The 20806-nt window shown below is 55.0% G+C and overlaps 1 protein-coding gene across 2 annotated transcripts in view; it reads left to right on the forward strand.

Moving 5' to 3' along the window:
* iqgap3 (IQ motif containing GTPase activating protein 3) overlaps positions 1-20806 on the forward strand; it is a 107070-nt gene that overhangs the window by 68153 nt on the left and 18111 nt on the right. For both annotated transcript variants that reach the window (XM_072548905.1, XM_072548906.1), the window contains 4 exons: positions 8064-8288; positions 11532-11672; positions 14332-14416; positions 15604-15836. In XM_072548905.1, the coding sequence (XP_072405006.1) occupies positions 8064-8288; positions 11532-11672; positions 14332-14416; positions 15604-15836 (684 nt within the window). The remainder of the gene's footprint in view (positions 1-8063; positions 8289-11531; positions 11673-14331; positions 14417-15603; positions 15837-20806) is intronic.

Here is a 20806-nt window from a genome sequence, read left to right on the forward strand (position 1 = left end):
CACCCCAGGGGAAAAACCCTTCCTCCATCTACCCTGATTGATCCTAGTAAGTGTGATGCCTGCTTCAATGAGAGCATTGCATTCTTCTATTATTGACTTGTTATTTGGCTGCCCAGGCGTCAGAGGATCCTGCCCTAATCCGATGCCCACTGGATAGGAGGCAGAAGTGAAATCCCTGTCCATATACTCCCAAGGGTGTGTGGAATGGCAGAGGTGAAGGTGATATCCCCTCAACCACAGCCAAGCAAATAAACACAAAGCAGAGAAACTCACTCTGGCATTCTGGCCTGTGTACATCAGTCTTGTAGTGAGCACTGGTCATTTTTCTCTGCACCAGGTCATTAAGACAGCAATTCCGTTCCTTCTGCTTGCTACTCTCTGCAGTGTACATGAAAACCTCCGGTTGCTCACATGGGATGTCATTGATGCAATACAAACAGGCTTACTTCTGTTAAGTGCTTCAATATGATGCCTCTTGACCCAGCAAGACGTGACCATTTAACAAGGAGGATTTATTGACTTACTTTTTCCCTAGATACCTGTTCCTGCTTATGTCTGTGTGCCCCTGAGGTAAACTACTGATTTCCTTATAGGTGCAGAAATGGCAGGGAAGGGGAATGTTCACGCTTGTGCAGAAATGGTTGCTAGTGGGTGGAGAAGGCAGACTAGGTTGGTGAAGTGCAGAGAGACAATGCTTCGAGCTATCTGATCCAGATCTGCAATATTGCAATTCGCATGAGATGTCTATTGCCTTTCAGTCACTTGTGCGCTCCCTCCCTCGCTCTCTCTCGTGCGCGCCCTCTCTCGCGCGCTCTCTCTCGCGTGCTCTCTCTCCCTCGAGTGCGCACTCCCTCTCCCTCGAGTGCGCACTCCCTCTCCCTCGAGCGCGCTCTCCCTCTCTCTCTCGCGCACGCGCGCTCCCTCTCTCTCTCGCGCGCGCGCTCCCTCTCTCTCTCGCGCGCGCGCTCCCTCTCTCTCTCGCGCGCGCGCCCCCTCTCTCTCTCGCGCGCGCGCCCCCTCTCTATCGCGCGCGCGCTCCCTCTCTCTCTCTCGCGCGCGCTCCCTCTCTCTCTCGCGCGCGCGCTCCCTCTCGCGCTCCTCATCTCTCTCTCGCGCGCGCGCTCCCTCTCTCTCTCGCGCGCGCGCGAGCCTCTCTCTCGCGCGCGGCGCTCTTCCCTCCCTCTCTCGCTCGCGCGCGAGCGGGCTCTCCCTCCCTCTCTCTCGCGCCGCGCGCTCTCCCTCCCTCTCTCTCGCGCGCGCGCTCTCCCTCCCTCTCCTCGCTCGGAGCGCGCCTCTCCTCTCCCTCGCTCGCGCGCGCCCTCTCCCTCTCCCTCGCTCGAGCGCGCCCTCTCCCTCTCCCTCGCTCGAGCGCGCCCTCTCCCTCTCCCTCGCTCGCGCGCGCCCTCTCCCTCGCTCGCGCGCGCCCTCTCCCTCTCCCTCGCTCGCGCGCGCCCTCTCCCTCGCTCGCGCGCGCCCTCTCCCTCTCCCTCTCTCTCGCGCGCGCGCTCTCCCTCTCTCTCTCTCACGCGCGCGCTCTCCCTCCCTCTCTCGCGCGCGCGCGCTCTCCCTCCCTCTCTCTCTCGCGCGCGCTCTCCCTCCCTCTCTCTCTCGCGCGCTGTCCCTCCCTCCCTCTCTCTCGCGCGCGCGCGCTCTCCCTCCCTCTCTCTCGCGCGCGCGCTCTCCCGCCCTCTCTCTCGCGCGCGCGCTCTCCCGCCCTCTCTCTCGCGCGCGCGCTCTCCCTCCCTCTCTCTCGCGCGCGCCCTCTCCCTCGCCCTCGCCCTCTCCCTCGCCCTCTCCCTCGCCCTCTCCCTCGCCCTCTCCCTCGCCCTCTCCCTCGCCCTCTCCCTCGCCCTCGCCCTCTCCCTCGCCCTCGCCCTCGCCCTCGCCCTCGCCCTCGCCCTCGCCCTCGCGGTCTCGCGCGCGCTCTCCCTCGCGCTCTCCCTCTCCCTCGCGCGCGCGGGCGCTCTCCCTCTCCCTCGCGCGCGCGGGCGCTCTCCCTCTCCCTCTCCCTCGCGCGCGCTGGCGCTCTCCCTCTCCCTCTCCCTCGCGCGCGCGCGCTCTCTCGCGCTCTCTCGCGCTCTCTCGCGCTCTCTTGCTCTCTCGCGCTCTCTCGCGCTCTCTCGCGCTCTCTTGCTCTCGTGCTTTCTCGCGCTCTCTTGCTCTCGCGCTCTCTCGCGCTCTCTTGCTCTCGCTCTCTCTCGCGCTCTCTTGCTCTCGCTCTCTCTCGCGCTCTCTTGCTCTCGCTCTCTCTCGCGCTCTCGTGCTCTCGCTCTCTCTCGCGCTCTCGTGCTCTCTCTCTCCCGCGCTCGCTCTCTCTCTCCCGCGCTCGCGCTCTCTCTCTCCCGTGCTCGCGCTCTCTCTCTCCCGCGCTTGCTCTCTCTCTCCCGCGCTTGCTCTCTCTCTCCCGCGCTTGCTCTCTCTCTCCCGCGCTTGCTCGCTCTCTCTCCCGCGCTCGCTCGCTCTCTCTCCCGCGCTCGCTCGCTCTCTCTCCCGCGCTCGCTCGCTCTCTCTCCCGCGCTCGCTCGCTCTCTCTCCCGCGCTCGCTCGCTCTCTCTCCCGCGCTCGCTCGCGCTCTCTCTCCCGCGCTCGCTCGCTCTCTCTCCCGCGCTCGCTCGCTCTCTCTCCCGCGCTCGCTCGCTCTCTCTCTCTCGCACTCTCTCTCTCTCCCCGCGCTCGCTCTCTCTCTCTCCCCCGCGCTCGCTCTCTCTCTCTCCCCCGCGCTCGCTCTCTCTCTCTCCCCCGCGCTCGCTCTCTCTCTCTCCCCCGCGCTCGCTCTCTCTCTCTCCCCCGCGCTCGCTCTCTCTCTCTCCCCCGCGCTCGCTCTCTCTCTCTCCCCCGCGCTCGCTCTCTCTCTCTCCCCCGCGCTCGCTCTCTCTCTCTCCCCCGCGCTCGCTCTCTCTCTCTCCCCCGCGCTCGCTCTCTCTCTCTCCCCCGCGCTCGCTCTCTCCCTCTCCCCCGCGCTCGCTCTCTCTCTCTCCCCCGCGCTCGCTCTCTCTCTCTCCCCCGCGCTCGCTCTCTCTCTCTCCCCCGCGCTCGCTCTCTCTCTCTCCCCCGCGCTCGCTCTCTCTCTCTCCCCCGCGCTCGCTCTCTCTCTCTCCCCCGCGCTCGCTCTCTCTCCCTCCCCCGCGCTCGCTCTCTCTCCCTCCCCCGCGCTCGCTCTCTCTCCCTCCCCCGCGCTCGCTCTCTCTCCCTCCCCCGCGCTCGCTCTCTCTCCCTCCCCCGCGCTCGCTCTCTCTCCCTCCCCCGCGCTCGCTCTCTCTCCCTCCCCCGCGCTCGCTCTCTCTCCCTCCCCCGCGCTCGCTCTCTCTCCCTCCCCCGCGCTCGCTCTCTCTCCCTCCCCCGCGCTCGCTCTCTCTCCCTCCCCCGCGCTCGCTCTCTCTCCCTCCCCCGCGCTCGCTCTCTCTCCCTCCCCCGCGCTCGCTCTCTCTCCCTCCCCCGCGCTCGCTCTCTCTCCCTCCCCCGCGCTCGCTCTCTCTCCCTCCCCCGCGCTCGCTCTCTCTCCCTCCCCCGCGCTCGCTCTCTCTCCCTCCCCCGCGCTCGCTCTCTCTCCCTCCCCCGCGCTCGCTCTCTCTCCCTCCCCCGCGCTCGCTCTCTCTCCCTCCCCCGCGCTCGCTCTCTCTCCCTCCCCCGCGCTCGCTCTCTCTCCCTCCCCCGCGCTCGCTCTCTCTCCCTCCCCCGCGCTCGCTCTCTCTCCCTCCCCCGCGCTCGCTCTCTCTCCCTCCCCCGCGCTCGCTCTCTCTCCCTCCCCCGCGCTCGCTCTCTCTCCCTCCCCCGCGCTCGCTCTCTCTCCCTCCCCCGCGCTCGCTCTCTCTCCCTCCCCCGCGCTCGCTCTCTCTCCCTCCCCTGCGCTCGCTCTCTCTCCCTCCCCCGCGCTCGCTCTCTCTCCCTCCCCCGCGCTCGCTCTCTCTCCCTCCCCCGCGCTCGCTCTCTCTCCCTCCCCCGCGCTCGCTCTCTCTCCCTCCCCCGCGCTCGCTCTCTCTCCCTCCCCCGCGCTCGCTCTCTCTCCCTCCCCCGCGCTCGCTCTCTCTCCCTCCCCCGCGCTCGCTCTCTCTCCCTCCCCCGCGCTCGCTCTCTCTCCCTCCCCCGCGCTCGCTCTCTCTCCCTCCCCCGCGCTCGCTCTCTCTCCCTCCCCCGCGCTCGCTCTCTCTCCCTCCCCCGCGCTCGCTCTCTCTCCCTCCCCCGCGCTCGCTCTCTCTCCCTCCCCCGCGCTCGCTCTCTCTCCCTCCCCCGCGCTCGCTCTCTCTCCCTCCCCCGCGCTCGCTCTCTCTCCCTCCCCCGCGCTCGCTCTCTCTCCCTCCCCCGCGCTCGCTCTCTCTCCCTCCCCCGCGCTCGCTCTCTCTCCCTCCCCCGCGCTCGCTCTCTCTCCCTCCCCCGCGCTCGCTCTCTCTCCCTCCCCCGCGCTCGCTCTCTCTCCCTCCCCCGCGCTCGCTCTCTCTCCCTCCCCCGCGCTCGCTCTCTCTCTCTCCCCCGCGCTCGCTCTCTCTCTCTCCCCCGCGCTCGCTCTCTCCCTCTCCCTCGCTCGCTCTCTCTCTCCCCCGCGCTCGCTCGCGCTCGCTCTCTCCCTCTCCCTCGCTCGCGCTCTCTCTCTCCCCCGCGCTCGCTCGCGCTCGCTCTCTCCCTCTCCCTCGCTCGCGCTCTCTCTCTCCCCCGCGCTCGCTCTCTCTCTCCCCCGCGCTCGCTCGCGCTCGCTCTCTCCCTCTCCCTCGCTCGCTCTCTCTCTCCCCCGCGCTCGCTCTCTCTCTCCCCCGCGCTCGCTCGCGCTCGCTCTCTCCCTCTCCCTCGCTCGCGCTCTCTCTCTCCCCCGCGCTCGCTCGCGCTCTCTCTCTCCCCCGCGCTCGCTCGCGCTCGCTCTCTCCCTCTCCCTCGCTCGCGCTCTCTCTCTCCCCCGCGCTCGCTCTCTCTCTCCCCCGCGCTCGCTCGCGCTCGCTCTCTCCCTCTCCCTCGCTCGCGCTCTCTCTCTCCCCCGCGCTCGCTCGCGCTCTCTCTCTCCCCCGCGCTCGCTCGCGCTCTCTCTCTCCCCCGCGCTCGCTCGCGCTCGCTCTCTCCCTCTCCCTCGCTCGCTCTCTCTCTCCCCCGCGCTCGCTCTCTCTCTCCCCCGCGCTCGCTCGCGCTCGCTCTCTCCCTCTCCCTCGCTCGCTCTCTCTCTCCCCCGCGCTCGCTCTCTCTCTCCCCCGCGCTCGCTCGCGCTCGCTCTCTCCCTCTCCCTCGCTCGCTCGCGCGCGCCCTCTCCCTCTCCCGCGCTCGCTCGCGCGCGCCCTCTCCCTCTCCCTCGCTCGCTCGCGCGCGCCCTCTCCCTCTCCCTCGCTCGCTCGCGCGCGCCCTCTCCCTCTCCCTCGCTCGCTCGAGCGCGCCCTCTCCCTCTCCCTCGCTCGCTCGCGCGCGCCCTCTCCCTCTCCCTCGCTCGTTCGCGCGCGCCCTCTCCCTCTCCCTCGCTCGCTTGCGCGCGCCCTCTCCCTCTCCCTCGCTCGCGCGCTCCCTCTCCCTCGCTCGCGCGCGCCCTCTCCCTCTCCCTCGCTCGCGCGCGCCCTCTCCCTCTCCCTCGCTCGCGCGCGCCCTCTCCCTCTCCCTCGCTCGCGCGCGCCCCTCTCCCTCTCCCTCGCTCGCGCGCGCCCTCTCCCTCTCTCTCTCCCGCGCGCGCCCTCTCCCTCTCCCTCGCTCGCGCGCGCCCTCTCCCTCTCCCTCGCTCGCGCGCGCCCTCTCCCTCTCCCTCGCTCGCGCGCGCCCTCTCCCTCTCCCTCGCTCGCGCGCGCCCTCTCCCTCTCCCTCGCTCGCGCGCGCCCTCTCCCTCTCCCTCGCTCGCGCGCGCCCTCTCCCTCTCCCTCGCTCGCGCGCGCCCTCTCCCTCTCCCTCGCTCGCGCGCGCCCTCTCCCTCTCCCTCGCTCGCGCGCGCCCTCTCCCTCTCCCTCGCTCGCGCGCGCCCTCTCCCTCTCCCTCGCTCGCGCGCGCCCTCTCCCTCTCCCTCGCTCGCGCGCGCCCTCTCCCTCTCCCTCGCTCGCGCGCGCCCTCTCCCTCTCCCTCGCTCGCGCGCGCCCTCTCCCTCGCTCGCGCGCGCCCTCTCCCTCTCCCTCGCTCGCGCGCGCCCTCTCCCTCTCCCTCGCTCGCGCGCGCCCTCTCCCTCTCCCTCGCTCGCGCGCGCCCTCTCCCTCTCCCTCTCCCTCGCTCGCGCGCGCCCTCTCCCTCTCCCTCGCTCGCGCGCGCCCTCTCCCTCTCCCTCGCTCGCGCGCGCCCTCTCCCTCTCCCTCGCTCGCGCGCGCCCTCTCCCTCTCCCTCGCTCGCGCGCGCCCTCTCCCTCTCCCTCTCTCTCGCGCGCGCGCTCTCCCTCCCTCTCCCTCGCTCGCGCGCGCCCTCTCCCTCTCCCTCGCTCGAGCGCGCCCTCTCCCTCTCTCTCTCTCGCGCTCTCTCCCTCGCGCGTTCTCCCTCGCGCGTTCTCCCTCGCGCGTTCTCCCTCGCGCGTTCTCCCTCGCTCTCTCTCTCGCTCTCCCTCACGCGTTCTCCCTCGCGCGTTCTCCCTCGCGCGTTCACCCTCGCGCGTTCACCCTCGCGCGTTCACCCTCGCGCGTTCACCCTCGCGCGCTCTCTCTCGCGCGCTCTCTCTCTCGCGCTCTCTCTCTCTCGCGCTCTCTCCCTCTCGCGCTCTCTCTCCCTCTCGCGCTCTCTCTCCCTCTCGCGCTCTCTCTCCCTCTCGCGCTCTCTCCCTCTCGCGCTCTCTCTCCCTCTCGCGCTCTCTCTCCCTCTCGCGCTCTCTCTCCCTCTCGCGCTCTCTCCCTCTCGCGCTCTCTCTCCCTCTCGCGCTCTCTCTCCCTCTCGCGCTCTCTCTCCCTCTCGCGCTCTCTCTCCCTCTCGCGCTCTCTCCCTCTCGCGCTCTCTCTCCCTCTCGCGCTCTCTCTCCCTCTCGCGCTCTCTCCCTCTCGCGCTCTCTCTCCCTCTCGCGCTCTCTCTCCCTCTCGCGCTCTCTCTCCCTCTCGCGCTCTCTCTCCCTCTCGCGCTCTCTCTCCCTCTCGCGCTCTCTCTCCCTCTCGCGCTCTCTCCCTCTCGCGCTCTGTCTCTCTCGCGCTCTGTCTCTCTCGCGCTCTCTCACTCTCGCGTTCTCCCTCGCGCTCTCTCCCTCGCGCTCTCTCTCCCTCTCGCGCTCTCTCTCCCTCTCGCGCTCTCTCTCCCTCTCGCGCTCTCTCCCTCTCGCGCTCTCTCCCTCTCGCGCTCTGTCTCTCTCGCGCTCTGTCTCTCTCGCGCTCTCTCACTCTCGCGTTCTCCCTCGCGCTCTCTCCCTCGCGCTCTCTCCCTCGCACGTTCTCCCTCGCGCGTTCTCCCTCGCTCTCACTCTCGCTCTCTCACTCTCGCTCTCTCTCCCTCGCTCTCTCTCCCTCGCGCGTTCTCCCTCGCGCGTTCACCCTCGCGCGTTCACCCTCGCGCTCCCTCTTGCGCGCTCGCTCTCTCTCTCTCTCGCGCTCTCTCTCTCTCTCTCTCGCGCTCTCTCTCTCTCTCTCTCGCGCTCTCAATCTCGCGACGAATTCCTTTCTGTCCAAAAAGCTTCTTGGGTTTCTTTTGGGTTTCATTGTGGCGTTTGGGAGAGAATCATGACTCTTTGGAACTCTCTACACCCAACAAGTGGAGGAAACTGGCTCCTTTGAATATTTTTAAGATTGACATGGATGTTCTGTTCACTAACTCGGGGATTGGGGTAAGATGGAAAGTGGTGTTGAGGCCGCAGTCAGATCAGCCATGGATCTTGTGAAGGGATGGAGCGGGCTCAACAGATCGAATGGCCTGCTCCTGCTTCTAACTTGTACGTTCATGTTTCCTCACGTGGCTCAAATGTTGTCTGATAAGATTCCAAGGTGCTTCACTGAAGGGTTAAAAGGCCTGTTATCATGAGCTTGAAGTAAGGACGAGTGTTAAAAAGATGTGGCCTATGAAGCACGGTCATTATCTGTACAGAAGTTGTTTTTGGCTGCTGGAAAATGTCCATGGACAGTGAGGCTTTGTTTTATTTTTATTCAAATTGGTACATCTCTCCATCAAGATTCTCCACTTCCTCTTCTTTCTTTTTCCCCCAACCCATCCAGATCAAAGGTTGACCAGGTCCGAGAGATCATCACTGGCAACCCCACCGTCACCAAGCTGGTGGTGAGTTTCTACCGGAATGTCCGTGGTCAGAACGCCTTGCGGGAGATCCTGGGGCCCGTCATCAAGGAGATTCTGCAGGATAAATCCCTGAGCATCAAGACCGACCCTGTCGATATTTACAAGAGCTGGGTGAACCAGATGGAGACTGAAACTGGGCAGAGAAGGTAAAGGTTGGAACGGTGTGTCTGTGGGTGGGGGCAGGGATCGCCATGACATCGGTTCCCCCCCCACCCCTGTCTGGCGAAGTGGAATCACTTCCTGCCCCCAAGAGTTACAGGCATTACTGTACCTGCTCTTGTCCTGTGCCCCCTTTGGGTGGGCATTTGGCAAAGACCAGATCAGGCTGGGCTGTGGGTCCCTCCCACCTCTTGAGACAAATTCTTAAACTCACATTGGGCAAAAGGAGTTTGCCTGTGCTCGAAATCACACAGGGCGGAGAGTGTGTCTTTGACGTCTAATGTCCTTAAGGTAATTGGTATCTATTACTGGCCACTCAACCCCTACTCCTGATAGCAAATCTCTCCAACAATGTAGCAATCCTGGAATGTTTAGTTCCATTGCCAGTGGCTTTATATCCACCACCGCGCGGGTGGGTAGGATCAGTGCCCACCCCCAGTCAGCAGATTCTCTGATCTGAAGCAAATCTCTTTCTAATTACACAGCTTCAGGTTAAGTGCATGTGTGGCAAGGTGATTTAGAAACCAATTAAAATTGGGGAGGGTAGGTAGAATTGATGAGGTGTCTGGTTTTAAATCTAACCAGGTTTGTCCTGCAAATGTAGCTCTAGGCCTGCTGTTTTGAATTCTGTACCAGACTTCACTCTCCGCTCCTGGTTTGAAGCGAATCAAATGTTTTTTATTCGGCTTCCAGGGCCTTCTGTACTGTTCACTGAAGAAATGTTAAGGCAATAAATTTTGTTCCTCATGGTGCTCTCCTGTTCTCGCTGAAGCTCACAGGGCTTCAGTCTCCAACTGATACTTTATTGAATATCTTTACTTCCAGGTTAGCACTGGGCTATCTGGTTGCTACTGAGTTCATCTCTTAAGCTCTCTCCTTTTGTCTCAGTTAACATCTGCGTGTGAGTAAGCAGGAGCCTTTCAGGTTCCAGTTGTGGGGTGTCGGAAAATCTGTGGCCTGTGGCCGCCTCCAACCAAACCATTGAGGCAGGCGCCTTCTGATCTGTATCCCATGATGATCAACAGCATTAACCTTCGTTGAATTTCTCTCCCCATCCCTACCCTCCCTGCTGGAGCTTACCATTGACCAGGAACCAGCCATTTCAATACAATTGCAAGAGCAGGTCTGTGGCTGCCAACTCTGTGGAGACTAACTCTTCTTTGGTCTCCCAAAAGCTGGTCCACTGTTGGCAAAGCACAAGTCAGGAGTGTGGTAGCATACTCTGCACTTGCCTGGATGGGTGCAGCTCCAACAACACTGGAGAAGCTCGACGCCACCCTGGACAAAGCAACCCGCTCGATTGGGACCACATCCACAAGCACTCGCTCCCTCCCCCACTGATGCTCAGTAGCAGCAGTGCATACCATTGACAAGCCGGGCTGCAACAACGTCAGTGGCCCTCCTTGAACCCCTGACCGCTTTCATTTGGGGCAAAGCTCGTGGACATGGGAGGACCACTGTCTGCAAACTCTTGGGTCAAAATCTCAAAACACTCCCTCTTTAACATCACTGGGTGTCCCTATGTGTGGACTATGGTGGTATAAGAAGGCAGCTCACCACAGCCTTCTCAAGGGGCAATTCGGGATGAGCAGCAAATGCTGACCCAGTCAGCAATGCTCATGTCACAAGATTGGGTAATAAAAGCACCACAAGCTGAATGCTGATTTGCTTTGCTTTTTCCTTTTAAACATAAGGGTTGTGGAACTTTGTCAAAGTACTTCACCTCTAAAACAGTACTCAAACATAATTCTTTCATGTTGTGACCTCCTTTATAGTCATCATTGATTCTTTAACCAGGTATTTATTTCAAGCAGGGCCTGTCATTCCTCCAAATCTCTGGTGCTAATTCCAAAACTTGGAACAACTCTGGCTTACTAGCTCTTTCTCTTAACAAATCCCATTTTTAAAAAAAATTCTCTTTCAAAATTCACTTTGTCAGTCAAGTCCAAAAATTGCCACCTCCTAAGCCTTTTTCCCATGGCTTGGGTTTCCCTTTTAAATTGTTTTATGTTATAAACAGTTGCCTGTCATCCCTACAGGGCTCCCACCGGCTGCCCAGACCTGCGCGTCAATTTGCAGTCCGGTGAGTGGACAGACATTTGGGGTTCTGGGGAGTGCTTTATCCCAGATGGTGCTGAGCTTCTCAAGTGTTGTTGGAGCCAGGCAAGTGGGGATTATTCCATCACACTCCTGACTTGTGGCTTGTCGATTGGTGAACAGGCTTTAGGGGAGTCAGGTGGTGAGATACTCACTGCAGGATTCCCAGCCTCTGCATGTTCTTGCTGCCGTAGTATTTATATGGCTGTGTCCAGTTCAGCTTCCGGTCAATGGTAACTTCCTGGGATTATGGATCTGGCTGTCGTTGTATTTATCTCTCGTGAATGCACGCATTGAGACTGGCAAACCGTTCTCCTTATCGGTGTCTGTCTGTTGATCTTATACTCGTCAAAGTCTGTGCAGGGCTGTACCATTTCAAAGTGTGGCCATATCTTTTGTGCAAAGGAACTCAAAACTTTGCAGCAGATCTATCAGAATAAAACTGTGCTTGCAATCGTGAATTCCCAAGACCACTTTAGCTTCACCTGTCTCCAGCACTGAGTTCTGTAAATTGAGACAGCAAGACATGTGTTGCGTACAATTCTGTTCTCCTTCCTATTGGAAAGATGTTGTGAAACTTGAAAGGGTTCAGAAAAGATTTACAAGGATGTTGCCAGGGTTGGAGGGTTTTAGCTATAGGGAGAGTTTGAACAGGCTGGGGACTGTTTTCCCTGGAGTGTTGGAGGCTGAGAGGTGACCTTATGGAGGTTTACAAAATTATGAGGGGAATGGATAGGGTAAATCGACAAAGTCTTTTCCCTGGGGTCGGGGTGTCCAGAATTGGAGGGCATGGGTTTAGGGTGAGAGGGGAAAGATATAAAAGGGACCTAAGGGGCAACTTTTTCACACAGTGGGTGGTACGTGTATGGAATGAGCTGCCAGAGGAAGTGGTGGAGGCTGGTACAATTACAACACTTAAAAGGCATCTGCTTGGGTACATGTGTAGGAAGGATTTGGAGGGATATGGTCCAGGTGCTGGCAAGTGGTACGAGATTGGATTGGAATATCTGGTCGGCATGGACGGGTTGGACTGAAGGGTCTGTTCCCATGCTGTACATCTCTATCTCTCTATGTCAAAAACAAGCAATTGATTTTCTCTTTCCCTCTCCCTCTCCCTCTCCGTCCCACTTCAGCAAATTGCCATATGAGGTGACTCCAGAGCAAGCCCTGACCCACCATGAGGTCCAGCGGAGGCTGGACATATCCATTCGCAATCTCCGGGCTGCTACTGACAAATTCCTCGCTGCCATTATCTCTGGTGTGGACAAAATACCGTACGTACTCTGAAGCTTTCTCCAAGCGTATTCGGCATGGCCTCATAACCTTGCATGTGGTTGTGGATGTTGTCAGTCGGAGGTCAGTGTCTCATGGTTGCTTGTCATGACTCCTCCATAACTTAAAAAGAGAGTCGGCATTTCTGTAAATCTCCTGTAAATCTCAAAGTGCCCCACAGAATTGTTATGGTGCAGCTCAACTTGGCTGTTTGAGCTATCTGAATGAGCATCGTGTCTTAGTGCCATTCTCCAGCCTTTTCCCCCAGAACCCTGCCCGTTATATCTATTTAAATAATCACCCATTGCCCTCTTTTGATGGTGAATGATAAAGCATACAATAGAATCATAGAATTTCACAGTGCAGAAGGAGGTCATTCGACCCATTGTGTCTGTACTGGCTCTCAAAAGAGCAACCCTGCTAATTCCACTCTCCAGCCCTATCTCTGTAGCCCACTAATTTCACCACCTTTCAAATATATATTCCACTCCCTTTTAAACTCTCCCAGTGGAATCCATCTCCATCGCTCTTCTGGGCAGCGCATTCCAAATCCTAACAACTCGGAGTGAAGAGTTTTCTTCTCCTATTACTCTGAGCTCTCGTGCTAACAACTTTGAAACTGCTGTCACCAGTTACTGACACATTAACTAATGGGAACAGAATCTCCTCCTTTACACTATCAAAATTGTTCATTATTTTACACACCTCTTAATCTTCTCTCCTTCAAGGAGAATCAACCCAATTCCTCTGTTGTTTCCTGGTATCTAAAATCTCTCCTGCTGTATAATTCTGGTAAATCTCCTTTGAACTCTCTCTCCTGGGCTTTAACATCCTCCCTTAAATAAAGTGCCCAGTATTGAATGTGATCTTCCAAATGTGGTCTGACCAATGATTTGCAGAATGACCTTTTATTCTGCAATAAATAGAAGCCAAGAATAAGGAATTTATGCTAATGTATTCTTAACAAAAGGTCCAGCCTCAACTGGAGTATTGCGTCCAATTCTGGCACCACATACAAAGGAAGATGTGAAAGTAGTAGAGAGTGCCAGCTTGGGAAGGATGGCTCGTGTGTGTGCGTGTGCTGACACAGGCGGGAACTTCGTGTGTGGGGGAAGGAGGGGGTGGTCATGCTGATTGGCTCAAGTCCTACTGTAAATGATATTGAAACAAATCTCTCACAGCTCAATTGCATTGTGGGTCCCAATGATTTACTGATTTTAAACTGGAACATTGTTAAACTGGTGAACGTTAAATGTGAACTTGCCGTTTTTATGATGTGTAGTTGCTATCGGAGGAAACGTATTAAGCAACCTTCCGCTGCATAGAATCCCTACAGTGTGGAAACAGGCCATTTGTCTAATACGTCAACACCAACCCTCTGCAGAGGAACCCAGCCAGACTCATTCCCCTACCCTCCCGCGCTGCATTTACCCCTGACTAATGCACCTAACCTACATATCCCTCCGCACCACGGGATAATTTACCAATTCACCCTAACTTGCACATCTTTGGACTATGGGAGAAAACCAGAGCATCCAGAGGAAACTCACGCAGACGCAGGGAGAATGTGCAAACTCCACACAGACAGTCGTCCGATGATGGAGTTGAACCCAGGTCCCTGGCGCTGTGAGGCTGCAGAGCTAACCATTGAGCCACGCAGTAATGAAAAGTAACCTCACTTTTCTTAGTAATGTTGATTTGATGGACAGACATTGGTGCAAGATGCTGAATGCAGCTGTGACTGCTTCACAACCCCAGCTCTTGGGTGCAATTGCAACATTTAAAAGATATCTAGACAGCTACATAGATAGGAAAGGTTTTGATGGATATAGGCCAAATGCAGGCAAATGGAACTAGTTCGGTTCAGGAAACCAGGTCAGCACGGATGAGTTGGGCCAAAGGGGCTGTTTCTGTGGATAAAAGCAAATTACTGTGGATGCTGGAGTCTGAAACCAAAAGAGAAGATGCTGGAAAATCTCAGCAGGTCTGTAAGGAGAGAAAATAGCTGACGTTTTGAGTCTAACTGACCGTTTTGACAAAGGGTCAGTTAGACTTGAAATGTCAGCTCTTTTCTCTCCTTACAGATGCTGCCAGACCTGCTGAGATTTTCCAGCATTTTCTCTTTTTGGGGTCTGTTTCTGTACTGAATGATCCTTCTGAGTCACCTAGACCAGCTGCAGTTAACGCTGGGGGGGGGGATTCTCAAATTAGATGAACCAAGCCCCAATCAGTCTGAATTGTTGCCCACTGGCTCGGGCTTCAGTCCCATGGAGTAAATTGTGTCTGCATGTCAGAAGAGCTCACCAACTAATTGGTCATGTGAGCAGAGCTATCAAGTGTCAATCTCCAGTAATGGGAGTCAATGTACTCGTTTGCAGAGGGTTGTGAGATTAAAGGTTCTTCTCCACGCTGTTTCCCATGTCTGCAAAAGAAGGAGAAGGTTAATGGCTTTTTTTTAAATGCAGGAAAATCTGGAGCTGACTCAGACTAACATTCAAAAAAAAAGAGGAATCGCACAAATAATCGATGGGGGAGAAAACATGCAGGGTTGATGGGGAAATGAGTTGGAGAGCCAATGTATGCTCAATGGGCCAAATGGTTGCCTGCTGTGCGATGAGATCCTATGAGAACCTAATATTCTTCATCTTGTTCCAAGTGCAGGTACGGAATGCGGTACATTGCCAAAGTGTTGAAAAGCTCGCTGCATGAGAAGTTCCCAGGTGTCACTGAAGCTGAATTGTTAAAGGTAAGCTTGAACTGATGGATGTGCCTGGAATTTCTGTGTCTGTCTCTCACATCATGTTCTTCTTGCCCCCACATCCCCCACCACAACCACAAGCTCCCCCACTTTGTATCTTTCTTCCTCACCCCCTCTCGCACTCCCGTCTCTTTATCTATCTCTTTTCTTTCTCTCTTGCTCTCAAGTTCTCTCTCACTCTCTGTTGCATTAATACCATAGGTGCAGCATTGTGATATGTTTACTAGAAGAGTCCGTCTCTGCACCACCATTAACACCACTCCCCCCCCACCTCAACCTCTGCCCCCATTAACACCACTCTTTTTCCCCCCCACCTCAGCCCCATTAACACCACTCCCCCAACCTCTGATCCATTAACACCACTCCCCCCACAACCTCTGCACCATTTAACGCCACTCCCCCACTCCCCCCCCCCACCACAACCTCTGCATCATTTAACACCACTCCCCCCAACCTCTGCCCCATTAACACCACTCCCCCCGTGCCCCCACAACCTCTGCCCCATTAACACCACTCCTCCCCCCCCAACAATCTCTGCCCCATTAACACCACTCCCCTCAACCTCTGCACAATCACACTCACCACCCCCCCCCAACTTCCAACCTCTGTACCATCAACACCACTCCCCCACCCTACCTCCATATCAGCACCGCAACCCCCAACCTCTGCACTAACTTATCACCACCACCACCCTCCGCAATTCATTGGATGTGGTGGAGAGAGTGGCATTAGAGTACAATGTGGTGGTACGGTGGTTCAGTGGTTAGCACTGCAGTTTCACAGGGCCAGGGACTTGGGTTCAAGTCAAGCCTCCGGCTGTCTGGAGTTTGCACATTCTCTCCTTCACCCCCCCCCCCCCCCCCAACCGTGTCTGCGTGGGTTTCCTCTCACAGTCCAAAGATGTGCAGGTTAGGGTGATTTGCCACGCTAAATTGCCCATAATGTTAGGTGCATTAGTTGGACGGGAATGGGTCTGGGTGGGTTACTCTTCTGAGGGTCAGTATGGACTTGTTGGGCCAAATGGCCTGTTTCCACACTGTAAGGAATCTAATCTAGTAAGGATAAATGAGAAATTTGCGAAACGAAATACTAGTTCTGCTCCTAGCCTTTCAATGTCCCCACAGAGTTAGGCATTTGATTGTGGGCACTGTTTGTTTATTTCTGCCTTGTTGCAGATCGTCGGGAACCTGTTATATTATCGCTACATGAATCCTGCGATTGTGGCCCCGGATGGCTTCAATATCATCGATGTCAGTGCAGGAGGTGGGCTGCACATGGACCACCGCCGCAACCTGGGATCCATCGCAAAGTTGCTGCAGCACGCTGCCTCCAGCAAAACCTTCGAAGGACAGACCGGCCAGCTCTGCACCATGAACGATTACTTGTATCACTCTGAGCAGAGATTCAGGTCTCACACTTCTACATCTCGTCCTGTGTTTATGCGATGCGTTTCCCTGGCTTCCCAAGAATGAGGCAGCTTTCTCCCACTTTGCAGTATACAATGATGGGTACATACACTCCCTGGGCAGGATTGGAGTAAAACTCCCTCTGTGTGGTCCATATCAAACAGTCCCAAGGACAGGGACAGTACAGGGTTAGGTACAGAGTAAACCTGCCTGTACATTGTTTCCCCCATCAAACACTCCCAGGACAGGAACAGCATGGAGTTTGATACAGAGTAAAGCTCCGTTTGCACTGTCCTATGAGTGTTTGGAATGGATAGAAACAGTATCAATTAAGTGTACAACTCCTGACATGCTGCTTTCCTAACCCCTCTCTGTCAGATTCAGCGTAGCTGGATGGTGCTGACCAGGGTCTCTCAGAATCTACTTAGAGATGAGGAACTAAGTGGAGGTTATTTGGCCTATCGTGCCTGTGAATTGAATGGTTTCAGTTGGAGTAAAGTCCCTTATAAACTTTGGTCACAAGAACAAAAAGAGCAGAATTTTTTTTTTTAAATGAGGCAAACGTTTGCAATGTTGATGCTCCGATGGACCTGAGTGTAAGCACGTGGAAGGTATGTCCCAGCGAGATGAACCCCTGGACTGAGAGGTTGTCCTCAGATTTCCCAGAGATGGAATAACATAGTGCACTGCAGTGTAACAATGTCAGATTGCTGCTATTATGCAGTTTTTTCTGTCTCTGTATAAAGATTAGGAACTTTTAAACATATTTCCTCTCTGTCATGTACGTTCCTGATCTTGAAGCCAAATATAAGTACATGAGAAATAGGAGTTCGCCATTCAGTCCATCGATCCTGCTCCCAGATTCAGTACCATTTTGGCTGATCTGGGGCTTCAACTCCACTTTCCCACCTCCTTGCCATATCTCTCAATTTTTGTTTTGAGGGGTCAAACATCTCTCTGGTCCTCTGGAGTCTTAGTTCCTCAGATTCATCTCCCTCTGGGTTAAGACATTTCTCCTGATCTCAGTCTGAAACGGTCACCCCCTCATCCTTAGACTGCTCTTCCCACCTTCCCCAACCCGTGTCGATCCCGTCCATCCACCTTCAGAATCTTGTCGCTCCTAATGAAATCGCCTCTTGTTCTTCTAAAGTCCAGAGAGTATTGATCCATCCTGGGACAACCTCTCAGCCCTGGGGGCTCCCCTCACTGTGGTGTAACCCCATACACTTCCACCCAAGTCCCTCTGAGTGTCCACATTCAGAGCTTTGCTTCATATAAAAATAAATTCTGCTTTTTTTTTGTTCTTGTGACCAAAGTTTATAATCTGTCACTTCCCCAAATTGTACTCTGCCTGCCATCTTGTTGTCACTGATTTGGACCAAATGACAGACACAGCTGATGTGGCCCTCTTGCTTAGCTGTTGCTACTCCAATCTTGACTGGAGTAACATCTAATGTATTCATCTCCTTTATTTAAGGAAGGATGTTGGAAGTGGTTCTGTGTGGGCAGATGAATGCTGAGACTTGAGTAGAAACAGGCCATTTACTCCCCTAGCCTGCTTCACCATTTAATAAGGTCATGGCTGATCTGATCTCAACTCCACATTTGCATCTACCCCTTCCCTGATGACCTTTCGCCCCCATTGCTTACCTCGAATCCATCCATCTCTGATTAAAATGGCCCAAGACGCATTTTACTTCAAAAGGTCACGGAAGCCAAATCTTACGACCCACTGTGAGAGAACTTTCTCCTCACTTGAATCTTAAAAAGGCCAACCATGTATTTCTAAACGGTGATGCGCCCCGCACTCCCAGTTCTAGATTCTCCCACAAGAGGAAACATCCTTGTTTTTATTCACCTTGCCAAGACCCCTCAGGGTTTTATGTTGCAGATTCAAAGCCAGTTCAAACTTCCCTCATTAGACGACCCACCCATTCGGGGTATCAGTCTGATAAAGCTCTGAACTGTTTCCAACATCTTTACGTCTTTCCTTAAATTAGAAATCTACTACTTCTGATGTGGTCTCGCTCTCTATAACTAAAGCAAACTGTTGGTGGATCATGACCAATGCGCACACAAAATCCAGCTGTGATGTTTAACAACTGCTTCCATTCATCTAGCACCTTTTTTAATGTAAATTACCCCGAAAGGCTCCACAATCACTGAAGTGCTATCTGAGGAGCAGTCACTGCTGTAATGTCAGGAAACTTGGCAACCAGTTTGTGCATAGCAAGATCTGACGGGAGGCAACCATTAGTGATGCTGGTTGACGGAGCAATATTTCATCTAGAGATGGATCATAATTCTATCTAAAGATTAACCTGCATCTTTTGGACATTGCTTGAAGATCAGATTTGAGACGTTTCCAGTTTGGTCTAGACCTAGTCGTTAAACCGTTGGGAAACTTGTTTCCTACTCCAAACAAGTCTCCGCTTGGTTGTGTTTATTCCAACTTTTTCCCACTTACAAAATGTTAAAGGGAGGAGACTGGGCACAGAATCCTGTTGCTCTCCAGTTTGCCAGGCTGTTTGTGTTCCTGTGGGGGGGGAGAAACGATGCATTCTTTCATGTCTGCTCCTTTGATGCTGGTTACGGCCTTTAGTAAGGGCGAGTCTAGCCTTCCTCTGATGCACGGGAGAAAGCCGGATGTTGCTGCGAGAACAGACAGTCATAAAGAAGATTCAACACCTCCCACCCACAGCCTGGGGTTGCCATTGATAATCTGACTGAGCTCATTAACCCCACAAGTGACTGGTTCATTTGATCCCAATTTGATTGGCGTTTGCTGCTCCTGGCTGATAGCAATGTGGCTTCACTTAACTTTGTCTCCGTGTTGGTCATGGTTTAGCTGGTAGCTCTATTGCTGCTGTGTCACAAGGTTCGGGTTATGATTTGACTGAGTGCAGAAGTCTTAAGCTGATGCTCCTCAGTGCAGAAATGAGGGGCAGTGTGCTGTCAATCGAAACCTTTCACACAAGTCGCCTTCCCTGCCAATCCTGTCTGTGTTAGGCTGAGTGTAAAAGATTCCTGGCGACTGATTTGAAGGAGTGTGATTGAGGAGTTGTGTAGTGGGGAGAGAGGGGTTTGATTGGCATGTAGAGTTTTCCCTGGGGCCATGTAATCCATTGACCAACATCAGCTTCACTTAAAAAAACTGGATCATCTTATTTGTGGGATCTTGCTCCATGTGAGTTGGCAGCTATGTTTCCTACTTTTCAACTTCAGACAGACTTTTGTTGATTGGGAGGCACTTTGAGACATCCAGTAGCCATGAAAAATGCATTTAATACGTGTGTATTTTGTTTATTCCTGAGTTAGGGAGATGAAGCCTTAGAGCAAGGCCTTGATTATTATGCAATAGTGATTGAGGGTGCAAAAGCAGGGGCGAAGTACACGTTCACATCATTGAAGGTGGTGAGCAATGCACATGGGAATACTTTAGCTTTGTCAGTGGGGCATTGACAGAATGAGAAATCACACCCATTGTCCCAGGTGAGACCCCACCTTTGAGGGTCATGTCTGGATCTGGGCCCTGCACTTTTGGGAAAGATATCAAGGCCCACAGTGAGGGTGAAGAGGGAGATTCACCAGAACGGGACCTGGGGCTGAAGGACATCAGTTCATGTGACGAGACTGCATTCGTTGAGCTTGTTCTCCTCCGATTTGCCGAGGTTAATGGGACACTAGGTGGCAGGTATTGAAAATTGTGACTGACTTGATAATGCAGTTCAGGAGAATTGGGAGAATTTGATCGAGCAGGTCAGACTGGGGTAATAGAATGAAAATGATCAGTAACAGAGCTAGAGGGGAGGTAAGTATCTTCATCAGCCTAAGGCTTGTGAAGAACCACCGTACACGAATCTAGAATGGTAATGGAAATGGTAATGGATTTTGGGATCTTTCAAAAGACAGCCAGACATGAACAGTAGTGGGAAGTTTGTGAAGTCCGAGGAGATAGGGGAAGCACTAAATGTATACTTTTCATTAGTATTCACACCGGAAAAAGACATTGTTGTTGAGCAGAGTACTGAGAAGCAGACTACTCAACGAGATGGGATTGAGGTTCACAAGGGGAAGGTGTTAGATATTCTGGAAAGTGTGAAAATAGATAAATTCCATCCAGCCCAGGGGATTTATCCTAGAATTCTCTGGGAAACCTGGGAAGAGATTGCTGAGCCTTGGGCTTTGATCTTTGTCATCATTGTCTACAGGAATAGTACCAGAAGACTGGAGGATAGCAAATGTATTTCCCTTGTTCAAGAAGGGGAGTGGAGACAACCCTGGTAATTATAGACCAGTGAGCCTTACTTCGGTTGTGGGTGAAGTGTTGGAAAAGGTTGTAAGAGAGAGGATTTATTATCTCTATAGAAATAAGTTGATTAGGGATAGTCAGCACGGTTTTGTGAAGGGTAGGTCTTGCCTCACAAACCTTATTGAGTTCTTTGAAAAGGTGACCAAACAGGTGGCTGTGGGCAAAGTCATTGATGTGTGTATGTGGATTTCAGTAAGGCGTTTGATAAGGTTCCCTTTGGTTGGCTACTGCACAAATTAGAGGTATGGGATTGAGGATGATTTAGCGGTTTGGATCAGAAATTGGCTGGTTGAAAGATGACAGAGGGTGGTGGTTGATGGGAAGTATCCATCCTGGAGTTCAGTTACGAGTGGTGTACTGCAAGGATCTGTCTTGGGTCCACTGCTGTTTGTCAAGTTTATAAATGACCTGGATGAGGGTATAGAAGGATGGGTTAGTAAATTTGCGGTTGACACGAAGGTCGGGACAGTTGTGAATAGTGCCGGAGGATACAGAGGAACATGATAAGCTGCACAGCTGGGCTGAGAGGTGTCAAATGGAGTTTAATGCTGAAAAGTGGAAGGTGATTCACTTTGGAAGGAGTAACAGGAATGCAGAATACTGGGCGAATGGTAAGATTCTTGGCAGTGTCGATGAGCAGAGAGATCTCGGTGTCCATGA

The sequence above is a fragment of the Chiloscyllium punctatum genome, chromosome 28 (genome assembly GCF_047496795.1).
Source record: "Chiloscyllium punctatum isolate Juve2018m chromosome 28, sChiPun1.3, whole genome shotgun sequence".
Lineage (NCBI taxonomy): Eukaryota > Metazoa > Chordata > Chondrichthyes > Orectolobiformes > Hemiscylliidae > Chiloscyllium > Chiloscyllium punctatum.